The sequence below is a fragment of the Callorhinus ursinus genome, unplaced genomic scaffold (assembly GCF_003265705.2).
Source record: "Callorhinus ursinus isolate GAN/ISIS: 27379988/994484 unplaced genomic scaffold, GSC_fseal_2.0 scaffold36, whole genome shotgun sequence".
Lineage (NCBI taxonomy): Eukaryota > Metazoa > Chordata > Mammalia > Carnivora > Otariidae > Callorhinus > Callorhinus ursinus.
Genome location: NW_027397098.1, coordinates 6017655 through 6030667, shown reverse-complemented (window position 1 = coordinate 6030667; position 13013 = coordinate 6017655). Strand labels below are relative to the sequence as shown.

At 42.9% G+C, this 13013-nt stretch overlaps 1 protein-coding gene across 4 annotated transcripts in view; it reads left to right on the top strand.

The window, feature by feature from the left end:
• The first annotated feature begins 3182 nt into the window (after positions 1 to 3182).
• CELF2 (CUGBP Elav-like family member 2) overlaps positions 3183 to 13013 on the top strand; it is a 298791-nt gene continuing 288960 nt past the window's right edge. For 2 of the 4 annotated variants that reach the window (XM_025853498.2, XM_025853497.2), the window contains exon 1: positions 3183 to 3385. In XM_025853498.2, the coding sequence (XP_025709283.1) occupies positions 3312 to 3385 (74 nt within the window). In that variant the 5' untranslated portion in view covers positions 3183 to 3311. The remainder of the gene's footprint in view (positions 3386 to 13013) is intronic. The other 2 variants (XM_025853500.2, XM_025853501.2) reach the window with 2 other exon arrangements.

Below are 13013 nucleotides of genomic sequence, written 5' to 3'. Positions count from 1 at the left end.
GCTCAAACAATGACCATTGGAGAAAACTCAGTTTGAGATGAGGCGTGAGGGGGGGAAGCGGCTTGCTGAAACAGCACAGTGCACCCGATTGCCTTGGAAGGCCTCATATGAAATGAGGTCATTCAGAAACTTTCCCTTGAAGTGCTTCCAATTCTTGAATTGCCTTTTGTTTGGGAAATGAATAGCAAGTTGATTAAAAAAAAAGACAATTAGGGAAGGTAGGGGGATGGGCCTAGGGAAGAGCTTAAGGTTTTTCTACCATGAAGTGAAAACTATGAGGAAACTTCATTATTCCCAACAGAACCGTCCCCAGTGATGGCAGCACACAGTGGTGACACCAACCAGGTCAAGTCCGTGAGAGGGGCCCGCTGAAGGCCTCATCCCGTTTCAGTGCCGTTGATAAGATCCCTGGCTATAAAATAGCTCCATTGAACCCGAGTGTTCAACAGCGGCCCAGTGGAACTGTCTGCCAAATAACACGAACTGCCAAAACATGATACCTGATGGCTCATGACTGCATGAAAATTAAAAAAAGGGCCCCATTGAGTTGTTTTTGGATTTTTGTTTTTTCCTTCTGCCAAGCAGTGAAAAGAGAAATTTACGCTTTTCATCAGGTGGTATTTGGTTGGGTGTTTTGGTTTTGTTTTCGTTTTTAGACTCAAGACCTTTTGAAACTGGTATTTTTTAAAAGGGCTATTGTGCATGTGCTATGATCATGGAAACAACACCCTATGGGGTGTGTGTGTGTGTGTGTGTGTGTGTGTGTGTGTGTGTGTGTTTGCGTATGTCTGTGTATTTTGTTTCTCTTTGGCACCTCCATCAAGTACCTGTACAGTCACTGTATTATTTATGTATTTGGCAGCCAAACTAAACTCAGCTACACTCCGTAAGCATTCCTTGGTTCACATTGTCACGGTATCCCATGTAAGAGTGATTTTCTTTTTGTATTTGACCCTGGTTTCTTTCGAACTGTAAATGGCAAAAGCAAATGTGCTTTGAAAACTCGGGTACGCTGTAGTTGTTAAATAAGGCAATAACCTATGCACTTGTAATTCTTTCTCTATGACCTACTTACATACTACTTCACCCTCCTTATAGTATGATTAAAAGCTGCTTTGAATCCACTATTGCCTCAAGGGATTTGAGGCTAGAATTTAACAAACTGCTGAGAAGGCTTAAGTCAGTAAGAGGGCTTCCCTACAGCTTCTCCCAACTAATTCACATGCAATTAAAGAGAAAATAAATATTTCAGAAGTGTACATGTTAATGAAGCTTTTTCTACCTTACAGAATGTAGATATGTAGCTTTATTCCACAGCTGATTTGGAAATCTTTCTCTCTTTGATTAATGCGGTTGTGTTTTGCTTCTGTTCTGGAGGCCAGTTCGGTTCATTCTTAAAATAAATTTGTTATACGGTCAGCTCATTATATACATTTGGGATTTATATAAATAATACATGAAAACCAAGAACTGACAAGGTTGGTCTCATTTACCCAGTTAATTACTTTATTAAGATTATTGAAAGACCAACAAAATTCTTATAATTTCGAAAGGCAGCCTAGAGTAGCAGGAATAGGGAATAAATGGAAATTAGTGCTATCAGGAAAAGTTTGGGTATTTTGGACCTAAGAATTCATTTTATTGCATCTGTTTTTCAATTCCTTATGAACCTAGACCTCGTCCCTCAGAAAGACTGTATTTTCAAATGAAGGTTAGTCCTAGCCCTACATTGGCCTTGGAATTAGAACTATGTTGGTCAAAGCCAGGGTTATTGTTCAGCTGAAGAAAGAAATCAAGTCCATTAAGGATGTATGGACTTAATTGAATACTCCAGGCCTGTTACTTCATAGTGCTCAATCCATCAAGCCTGGATTTAAAATTGGTATATAAATACTTCTTTTCCTTCATAATCTCCAAAGATGGTCAGTTCTTCTATCACACAAGAAGTTGGTGAGAAAAGATCTTTTCTTTGTATTATGGTGTCTGATACATCTCACACCTGATAGATTTGACTACACACGTGACTTACTTGTTTAATCCCCTGGTTACCATGACTACATCGCCAGGTGTGATGTCATTACATAATAGAAGTGATGACCAAAAAAGAGGCAAACTGTAAACTTCTGGTATGCAATTAATGACGCTTTAGTACATGAGATAGGAGTTTTACGTACTTGTGACCTTGTGAAAAGTTTGGTTTCAGCCTAATAACCAAACAACAAAACAATGACAACAGTGAATGAGAATGCCCCACCACTTACTTACTTTCAAGAATTTTGCAAATCACTTGGGAAAATTAAACCCCCTGCTTCTGTTCATCTGTGAGATTTTTGCCACTTTCCTCAAGCCCTATTAGTAAATAGTCACAAATCTTAAACGGGCGTTAAGCTTCATGTCCACTACGTTATAGATCTCACAGCCTTTCAATAAAGTCACCGTTGGTTTTCGGTCATTTTATTGAATACTAGAAAATGACAGATTTGATTTCTTCTTAAAAGAAAACATGATTACTGTGATTCACATTTTCAGTCCCTTATCCTAATTCGTTTTTCGAGAGAATACAAAGGAAATGTAATTGTGTGGAGATGGAGTTCTCTTTGTCCTTAAAGCATTGAGATAAGTCCCTAAATGTCACTTGGGCCATTTATCTGATATTTGCTTGGGCTAACCCACGAATGCTGTATCAGTTATTACTGTTAGTTCATTCACTGGCGAGCAGATCGCGCAGAAAAGCGTTCTCAGCAAAAACTAATGAAGGTTCCGTTTCTCTTCGGCTCGGGAGTTGGGTTTTGACCGGCATGTGAACTAAGGCTTTGGCGATGCAGTGGCACTAAATCTACTACAGCGGTTATTCGGGCCTCGTGCCAGGCGCCGTGGAAATCGGGAATTGAGTGGAACTGGACCGAGTCAGCGTGGGGGCTAGTTTGCGTTTCCGGAGGCTGGGGACCCCAGGAAAGTCTGGCTATTTTTAAAGCTGGTGAGCTCAGCTTCCCCCGCCGCCGGCCTCGGGCGGGTCCCTCCCTCCGGGGGCCGGGCGGGCGGGCCCGCAGGGGTTAAGCGGCGGCGCGGCGGGCGCGGAGCTCCGCCTCCGCTCGCCGCACCTGGCGCTCCGCAGACGGCCGCCGGGGCGCTGGATTTCGGAGGGGATTGGCGGAGAGCGGGAGGGGAGAGAATGTGACAAGTGCCGGCTCGGGCGGCCGCCGCCGGGAGGCCGCGCGCACCTGTCCCTGCCCGTCTCGCGCCGCCCGCGGCCGCTCGGACGCGCGCACAGCCGCCCCCCGCCGCCCGAGCGCAGAGCGCGCGCCGAGAACATGACTTCTGCCTTCAAGCTGGATTTCCTCCCGGACATGATGGTCGAGGGCCGCCTGCTAGTTCCCGACAGAATGTGAGTGTGAGCCCGCGGGGCACGCGGGGCCGCTCTCCCCGCGCCCTCGGCCGGGCGGCTGCCGCCAGGTCTCCTTCCCGGAGCCCCGAGGAGGGCGAGAGCGGGCGGTGGCGGCTCCGGAGCGGCCGCCTTCCCCTGGGTCTCGGAGGCGGCTCCGGAGCGGGGCGAGTGTCCGGACGTGCTGCGCCGAGCGGTGCGGGGATTGGGGTCCGGGTGGGGACCGGGGTCGGGGCGGGGACCGGCACCGGCGGGGCGTGGGTTCCAGGCGGGGCACCGGCGAGCGGGGGACCAGGTGAGGACCGGCGAGCCTGACGCGGGGTCTGGGGGTCCGGCCGGCGGGGACCGGCGAGCGGGGCGCGGCGTCCCGGGGCGGGGCGCGCGTGCACGCTCGTGTCATTTGAAATGCGGGTCTGACGGAGCTCTCGTGGCCCATTTAAAGATCCCTTCTTACCAAATTACCCGCTCTGATTTACATTTGCAAAGATTCCTTTCCGGTGGTGGGAGAGTGGAAGGAGAGAAGAGGGGAAAAAAAAAAAAAAAAGGTGGGGGGAGGGGGTGGATAATTATAAAGCATTAAAATAGCCCGGTGTACTCTGTTGCAGAAATTAGAGGTAATTTTTACGTAATCATGGTGGTTTGTCTGATATGCGGTCTATAATTTAATAATTAATGTGATTCTGGTGGTTTTACATGTCGTCAAACTAGGGTGGAGAGTTTACTGGGAGAAGTAAAGAGCTGGGATTTCTGAGGAAAGTGGATCTAATTTTTATCTGGCTCGTTAGTCTTAACAGGAAAGTTTCTCTTATCAGCTCAGGCGCTATGGAGTCAGTAGCATCCACTCGTATTCAGTCGTGTTATGAAAAGGAAACCTAAAGGGGTTGCCAGAGCGGGTCTGAAAGGTCTGTGTCCATTTTAGACTTGGAACGTATAAAAATTCTCTCTTACCAGGCAAGACGTCTGCTAGTGAAACTAGGCTGCAGTTAATCTAGGGGCGGGGGGCGGGGGGGGAAGGACTGATATCCCTGGTAAGACTACATATAAAATGTTTCCTCTTCTGCCCACTATACGATTTCACATCCATATTCTTTCTGGCACCTTACCGTACCCTTTGCAATTTGTAGGCCGTTCAGAGCTTTATGATCCATTTCTCTGGCAACTAACTTTCCCCTACGGTGCTGGATTCATTTTCTAGCATGTTAAGTGTTATGAGTTTGAGAGATTTTTGAGAAACTCCGCAGTGGCCAATTATTTGAGCCCCTAGGATTTAAAAAAAAAAAAAAAGTGGGGGGAGGGGTATGATAGAATCTGTTAAGGGCAATTGTCCTTCCAGTCGATATGAAGAATGTTAACTTGCTTGTACACTCGCTCTGGTTCATTGTCCCAACTAAGATAATCAGATAACGTAAATTAAAATATTGAATTTCTTTTTGGCAGTTTTCTCTGGGAAATTTATCTTGATTAGTAACATTCCCATGATACTTGTTTTACAAGGTCTTGTCCTGTCCCCCTTAAAATATATATATATTTTTTCAAGGTACATATATATATGTATCTGTATAGATACATAATACTTGTTTGCACGTTTGCTATTGAAAGTTTTGTGTTTTCTGCTCTCTAGAGGAGTGTGGGGGGAAGAAGAATTGTCTTGATCATGCTTGTGAATTTATGGTCACCTGCTACTTAGGTGACCACATACATCTAATGAATGCTCTGTGAATTTAATATGTTAATGATCTCCAAAAGATGGCTGACGCTTCTCAGTTAAATTATGAATTATGAAAGTTTAATTCGTCCTTTTCGTTTGGTGGATGAATGTGGCTTTTTCAAACTGTTTGCTCTGAATAGAGCCTTTGTATCTTAGCCACAGTCTCCTGTGCAAACCTTAACATAACTTCTACCCTACTTCTCTTCCAGATACTAGTTATTTCCAGACGGTATCTTTTGGAACCAAACTCCCATTGTTTTCAGTGCTGTCAACTATTGCTTAATTGAACTGTTTTAAAAAAAGAAAAATAGAGGATTTGTAAATATTTGTTTCCAAGATAACTATTCTGTCTTCTTAGCCCCGAGAGTACTGTAGCATGTTTTCCAAAATAGTTCATAATTAGCTCACATTGGAGACTATCTTTGGGGAACAGAGTTGTGTGGGAGGGCATATGACAAGCTGAAAATGTTTGAAGCCCACCTAGCAGTGTATCTGATTGCCATATGCATGCAGTTGGGAAGATAGCTGTGCAGATTTATTGTTTTGGAGACTGGTTGTCACATATGGTATATTGCCATTTGGACTAAATTGCAGTCGGCTAGATGTTGGCCTATTCCTAAAAGGAACTTAAATAAAGCATAGGGGTTTTTCTGGTGTTGATTTTTCTAAAGCAGTAGGACATATTTTCAATGGCGTTCTCCCACAAGAATATATTACATAAGTTTGCAAGATGTAATATGTTTGAGTCCTCAAGGCAGATGAACAAATAGCTTTTGAGATGAATTATTATGTTTGATGGCCCCACAAGCCCATCCAGTGTTTAAAGAGCCCAGATCATGTGAGGCTCTGCAGTGGGTCTGAATTGTTAGGACAGATGCTTCAAAGTCTTGGTTTTTTAAGCGTTCAGCGTCCAGACTGTAAATAGAAATAGACCTTTTAAATAATCTTAACTACTAATGTTTTGTTGTCTTTGTGTTGCTATAGAATATCGTTTGCAGCAAAGCATAATGAAAATAGGAATAGGAACTGATTTTAAAAATGTTATTTTAAACTGGTGCAATTTGGGACGGGGGTGGGGATGAGGGTTTCCTTTGTTTAACATCTTTTAATGATCATGTAGGTGTTTGGGGAAACAGAAAAATCTAAGAAATAATGTCCTGGAAAGGAGAAATTGCAGGTGGAAAAAAAATCGACAAATGCAGCTTTAAAATTACTCTGATCTGTGATGTTAGAATAAGACACCAAGAAGCTAGCAATAAATTAACATGAAATCTTATTTTTTTTCATCTTCAGTAAGTAACCTTGTTGGAAACGAGAAAAGTTATCCTGAATGTAAATTCATCAACTTGAAAAATTCACCATTTTTGTTCATTAAGTCCTCCCAAGTTAAGATAACTGGAAAAACGTCTATCAGTGTCCAGTTAAACTGAAAGGTGATTCTAGGGACTTACTGTTCAAGTTGAAAGGGGCTTTAGAGACCATCTGGTCAAACCTCCTCATTTTAAGTTAAGAAACTATTGTTGGGGTAATGTGACCAGTTCTGGGAGGCAAGGCAATTATTGCTTTCTCCCTTTCCCTCCTTAAATGACAATAACACGAGTCATTAACTGAATGCCTACTGTGTGCCAAGGCACTTGATTTACCCGTCTCTAACCTGGACAACAGATGTGCAGGGGGTGTATTCTACCCATTTTACAGGTCATGTTTAAGGAGGTTATATGCTTGCCCATGCCTCAGAGGCAGTAAATAGCAAAGCTGTGGTAGGCTTGTGCGTGTGTTATAGAAATGCCAGTTCCAATGTTGTTGGGGAGAGAAGAGAGAACTGTGAATTAAATATTCGACATAGATTTTTATCAGGAAACTAAAATTGTGCCACATGAGAATGGTTGAGCTTTATAGGAAGTACATATCACTTGTTCAGGATTGACTTCATATTTGATTCAAACTCACACTCTTATCCCATATGTTAATTAAAGAGAATATATTTTAATTAAAAATATTTTCTGGTTTACAAGGTACCAGCAAGATGAAGGTCAAAAGCGTTAGGGTCCCCCCTCTTTTCCCCAGATGGCATTTGAGGTATATTTGGAAAATGCCAATAATAAAATAGAGTGATAACTGAGACTTACCGCCTGATTCCTTGATGATCGTGTGAGGAATTAAAGACAGAAGACTCTAAAAGAAGAGTTATGTGTATGGGTTTTTAAGGAAAATTCTAAAAGTGTACTTTCAGGTAGCAATTCTCAGTAAACAATACACATTTTCGTATCAGCTGCTTCCTGAAACCAAAAACTCATCCCATATTGGCGTTTTGGAACACTAATATTATCTTTGATCTGGGTTAGAGGTATTATGTTAATTGTTAAGTATTGCTGTTTAATTGTAATTTGCTGGATTGAGATTACTCCGGCATCTGTTGATGAGATGCTGTGAACTGGGGGCAACAGGAACCTTGCAAGACAAGATAAAAAAGGAGATCAGATTTTTCAGATAGGAACCTAGTAATTAAGATTTCATGGGATCATTTAGAATGTTTTCCACCTCAGAGCGGTTCTCCCCGCACCCCCCAACAGCTATAACAACAGTATATTTGGCCCCTGATAAGACTGAAATCTATTCCCCCCTTTTTTACATAAATTTGCAAACTTTTCCATTTCTCCTTACCCCCTTCCTTGTGTTTTTGTTGCTTACAATGAAATGCTGATTCTCATTAACGACAGGTACTACGTCGGCATGCAAAATCCTCTGATAAACTTGAGTGTCCTACTACCAGCACAGGACCTGATCTCTAGCTATTGCGCCAAAATGCGGGGTAGTGCTCATTTGTTGAGGCTTATATGTAAGCTTCTGCACGGTCACTGACATCATAATAGCACATTTTAAAATCCCCCTCGCAACTGTAACTGTAACAATACAGTAAGCATCCTTTATCTGATTGGCATTCCCCTGGAAAACCTGATATTTTCAACCTGTTTCAAGGAGCTAAATTCATAAGTCACCGAAGCATTGCAGTTTCTGTGCTGAACTTCATCCAAACTTGAGAGGTCTTTATTTCCAACTTAAGAGTATTCACTCTGGAAGGTTGTGTTTTTTCAGGGGAGGCCCACGTTTTTCTTTTTGTTTGCAGATTAGGATACCACAGAGAGTCAGCTATTTGTCCATGAGATATGTGTTCTACACACCACAGAAGGGAGGGTCTGCAAAGTATTAATGGTTTCCAGTTCATTAGCACCAATAAGGTCCCATGCCCCCGCGTCTGTTTCCACTACCGGGGGTGGGGGGGACCAGTAACACAACAGAGCCAGCATTACAGTGTGCCACTTGGGTAGCAGTGCAGAAAATGTATTTTTATTTTTCCTTAAGAGAGAGCTCTTGCTAAAGCTAAGAGAAATGGAGCTGCACATTCCTGGAAAAACCTTTGTGGGAAACAAAAACTAATTAGTGCCGTAAATGCGATGCTCTCAGGTAATTGTAAAATAATTATTCCCCTTTAGCATCATCACTGTTTAATTGTGCCATCCAATCATCTCATGCTCTGAATCTAGATGTGAAGGGATGGAAACCTTCTCCTCCTGGGGATTTCTTTTTCATTTACTGTGAGCTTTGGACTCCTCCTAAAAAGGACTTTTAAAAGAAAGGGGGAAACAGGGAGGTTTTGAACTACTTCACCCTTCCCATTTGTTCTAAATCATAACAGAAAGTGATTACTCTAACTGGTTTTATAGAAATACAATTCCGGTTACGTGGTTGAAACGCCTGGTGAGCATATTTGAGATTTACACGTTCACAGAACTACACCCGGAGTTTTATGAACGGTCTGTTTTATGAACTGCAGATTGTATATTATGTTCAGATACTGAGAGTGATACTTTAAAATCAGCTGATACTTTAAAATGGAATGCTAATAAATATGTAATCCTATGGCTCTCAAAATGACAGATGAGTACAAATTCCATTTTTGGTTAAATTTTAATTACTGCATTTGAATGAATGCCTCAGAGCCAACTTGCCAGCAAATTATTAGACCCATTTTTTTTTCCTCCTGAAGATTTATGTAAATTAGGTTTAGGCTGTATTTAGACTAAAATATCATTTTGGTTTATTATTTCGAACTTCTCTACCAGACTCCTATGGCCTTTAACTTAAGGTCAGATTTTAAATAAATCTATCCTGAGGAGGTCTCAGTTTAAATGATCTGTGCTCCCTTTTGGTCAGCAGAACGGTAAGAGTCAGTCCTACAGGTAGATGACCGGGTCACAAGGTTCCTTTAAAAGTAACATTGCCTTAAAAATGGGGTTATGGGATGTTTTGATTTTTAGTCTTTTTTTTTTTTTAAGATTTTTTAATTTATTTGACAGAGAGAGAAACAGCAAGAGAGGGAACACAGGCAGGGGGCGTGGGAGAGGGAGAAGCAGGCGTCCCGCTGAGCCGGGAGCCCGATGCGGGGACTCGATCCCAGGACCCTGGGATCATGATCCGAGCTGAAGGCAGACACTTAACGACTGAGCCACCCAGGCGCCCCTTTTTAAGATCTTAATAATTAAGGAAGTCAAAGTCATTTATCTCCTCAATAAGAGTGCTTATGCCTCTGTCATAACCATGGACATCAAGTTTCCCCAACCCATCAGCTGCTTTGTCCGACATTTATAGGCTCCATTAGGGCCTGAAGACCCCCCCCCCCCCGTTTTCCAGATGATGGTGGTGACTCACTCTTCAGAATGTAGTTAATTTCAGCTGATTGATTTGACATTTTGACATAACTTTTGGACAGCTTAAAAACAATCTTTTTTGTTTTGAGTACCATGGGGGAGTGACTTAGTTCTTCAGCTTTCCTCCTAGGATCTAAAGTTCTGTGATTTTACGCTGAAATCTTAACTTTCATGCTTTTTTGTAAAGAAAGTTCATGGTTTGACTTGGGCTCACTAAATTTTAAGATGATATTCTATATCCTTTCCCATAAGTTATGTCTTCGTTTCTCCTGGTCTCTCCCTATAGCAGGAGAGTTGTACCACATTTATCTGCCAAAAATAAGATCGGCCGGTCCTTTCATAAGTTAAAAGAGCAAAATAGTCCTCTTCACTTGGCTGTAGTCAGTAGGCATAAAATGTGTGTGTGTGTGCCTGTGTGTGTGTATACACATACGTATACATGCATGTATATATGTGAAAATATATATACATTAGAAATAATCTTATGGGGCATAATTCTTTACTTTCATAAAATATCTCCCCCTTTAGTGATCTTTGGCTATAAAAATTATGAAGTTGTTAGATACATTGTAACATATAACATGTTGTAACATGTAAATGTGCCTGTGTTTACACATTATTATCTTCACAACTGAAAATTTTAAGATTTAGAAACGTTCAGCATCTTGACCAAAGGTGTATTCAAATTGGTGATCCTGCTAGAAATACATCTCAGGATGATGTTCTGACTCTTTGGGCCAGAACCTCCGAGTAGCCTCTGTTAAAGGTGATAAAAGAAGTCCCCCCTGATAGTGCTGTCCCACCTTCCTGGGTGAACAGCTGAGGTTTGGGTGACCCTTTCTATACTTGCTGCAAAGTCCCAGGACTTGGGGGCCCCTTCTGTTTCCTCAGTTGCAATTCAGATGTTGCTCCCATGAGGATCTCTTAGGTTTGGAGTAGGAAGAAAGACTCTTCACAGAGCACCCTAGACTGTTGACCCTGAATGGCCATTTTCTTGGGTAGACCTAGCTGGCGCTGGCCAGACCATTCTTGTGCCTCTTGGCCGCTGCCAACCACCCTCTTCAGTGATATGCGGATCATTATCCCATGGCTTGCTGTCCCTGTCGCAAAGAGTCCTTGAAATTTTCATTGTGCCTAATGAGAGTTCAGCACATGAATGGAGCATCTTAAAAAGGCTAACATTACAGGAGATGTAGGGACCTGTGAGGGGGTAGAGCAGATTGGTGGAAACCATCCTAAACGTGCTCAATTCGTTCTCCTCCCAGTTGTTTTCTCCCTGCATCTCCAGGATAAGACGTTGGGTGTCGCACAGGTGAAGCAAATAAAGGTTGAAACCTGACATTTCATTTGTTCCTTGAAAAACCTTAGGGGAATAATAAAGACAAAGATGCTGTGGAAAAGCATGAGGAAGGCAGGCTCTGGGAGAGGACTAATGTATATTTATTATGTCGGGCTGCTTTGTTTAACTCTTCATTCCCGATTCTTTGCACCCACCCAGATTTCCTTTAGGTCCCAAACAGTACCATTGCTTCTGAAGTTTGCTTTCTGCCTTTCTCAGGTTTTCCTGATTGATAGCTTTTTTGTTCTCTTATTTTAATCTTCCCTAAGCCCAGTTTTTTTTTTTAAGATTTTATTTTTATTTATTTGTCAGAGAGAGAAAGAACACAAAGCAGGGGGAGTGGCAGAGGGGGAAGCAGGTTCCCCGCCAAGCAGGGATCCCGATGCGGGGACTCGATCCCAGGACCCCGGGATCATGACCTGAGCTGAAGGCAGACGCTTAACAACTGAGCCACCCAGGCTTCCCTCCTAAGTCCGTTTTATTAAGCCCTTCCCGAAGAGCTTTCCTCCATTCGAAGAGAAGGGGCCACCCCCGTCCACGACACAAGCTCTCAGAATCGGGAGCAGAGGAGAGCAGCGTGGAAACCCCTGGGCCATCACTGGTAGGAAATTCCGCTGGAGCAGCTGCATGTTTCTGTGCATAAAACTGTATTTTGCCTTCCTACATTATAGAAGGGGTGTTGAGTTTTCTGCTTGAGCAGAAGGGGAGCATATTTCGGAATGATTAACTTTATGGATGCCATTGTCTTGGGCAGCTATATTTGGCTCTGCTGCAGCTGTGTTTGCTTTCTCAAAATTGTCACCAGGAGGCCTCCAACTGCAATTACTCCCTTCAATCCCTGCTGGTGACATCTTCCCTCGTGATGATGCCCGTTGTCCACCCAGCCATCTCTCCTTGGTGTCAGGATTGAAAGGCAACCCACCAGTCCTTGAAAAGCCTGAATGCTGGTTAACACCACTGGCGCCTCGGTCCCAAAGCAATTTCTCAATTTTAAGTCATGTTTATCTTGCATGATGATGCTACCTGTTAGGATTCTTATTTCTTTTCACAAAAAAAGCCGTATTTTCCTGACTTTCTCCCCCCCCCTTTTTTTTTCTTCCTTTTCTTTTATTCTTAGATGTCAAAGGGTCGCTTCCAATACCAACTTTAAGTCTTCCTTTCCTGCATTAACTAGATTACTCCTGAGCAGGAGTTTCTTTCCTTCTGGTCCTGAGGGGTCCCTTACCAAACCCTGTGTTGGAGTGGAGACTGAGGCAAAGCACTTCTCTCTTTCTTAAGTGAACCCTGGCCCCAGAATTCACTTTTCTCCAAGGAAGAACCTAGGAAACGTTTTAATTCCACTGGCTGTGTGTGGGTTTAAATTTTTAGTTAGAAATAACTTCCTCTTGGATTGTTTCTGCTCGTTGGGGTCACTTGCTCTGCGTTGGGGTCTGCTTGGGTGGAGTCGGCTGAAATCACTAGGGATGTTGCCGTAGGGTATCTCCAGCAGCGGGTTGGAGGTCGTTCTTCAAGACTAAACACCCTTTCCTCAACAATAGTCTCCGCTATTCCGCGGGCTTGTCTTCTGGTTTGTTCCATGCCCATTTCTGGCCTCAGGTGACTTGCCAAGATTCCTCATCTAGAAAATAAGCATATTAAGATACACTCCTTACCTGTCCCACAGGGTTATTGTGAGGTTAACGTTGGGAAGAGAATGATAACCCAAATATTTTATAGCTTCATGGTACTTGAAACCACAGTTTGTACTGACCAAGTACAGTGAAGCCTCATTACAGCTGACCAGTTAATGTGTTCTCCCTCAGAACATTTGTGCTTTAAAGTCTCAGCCAAAGACCCATAAAGCAGTATTGCTCCCATATAAACTTCCAGAAAATG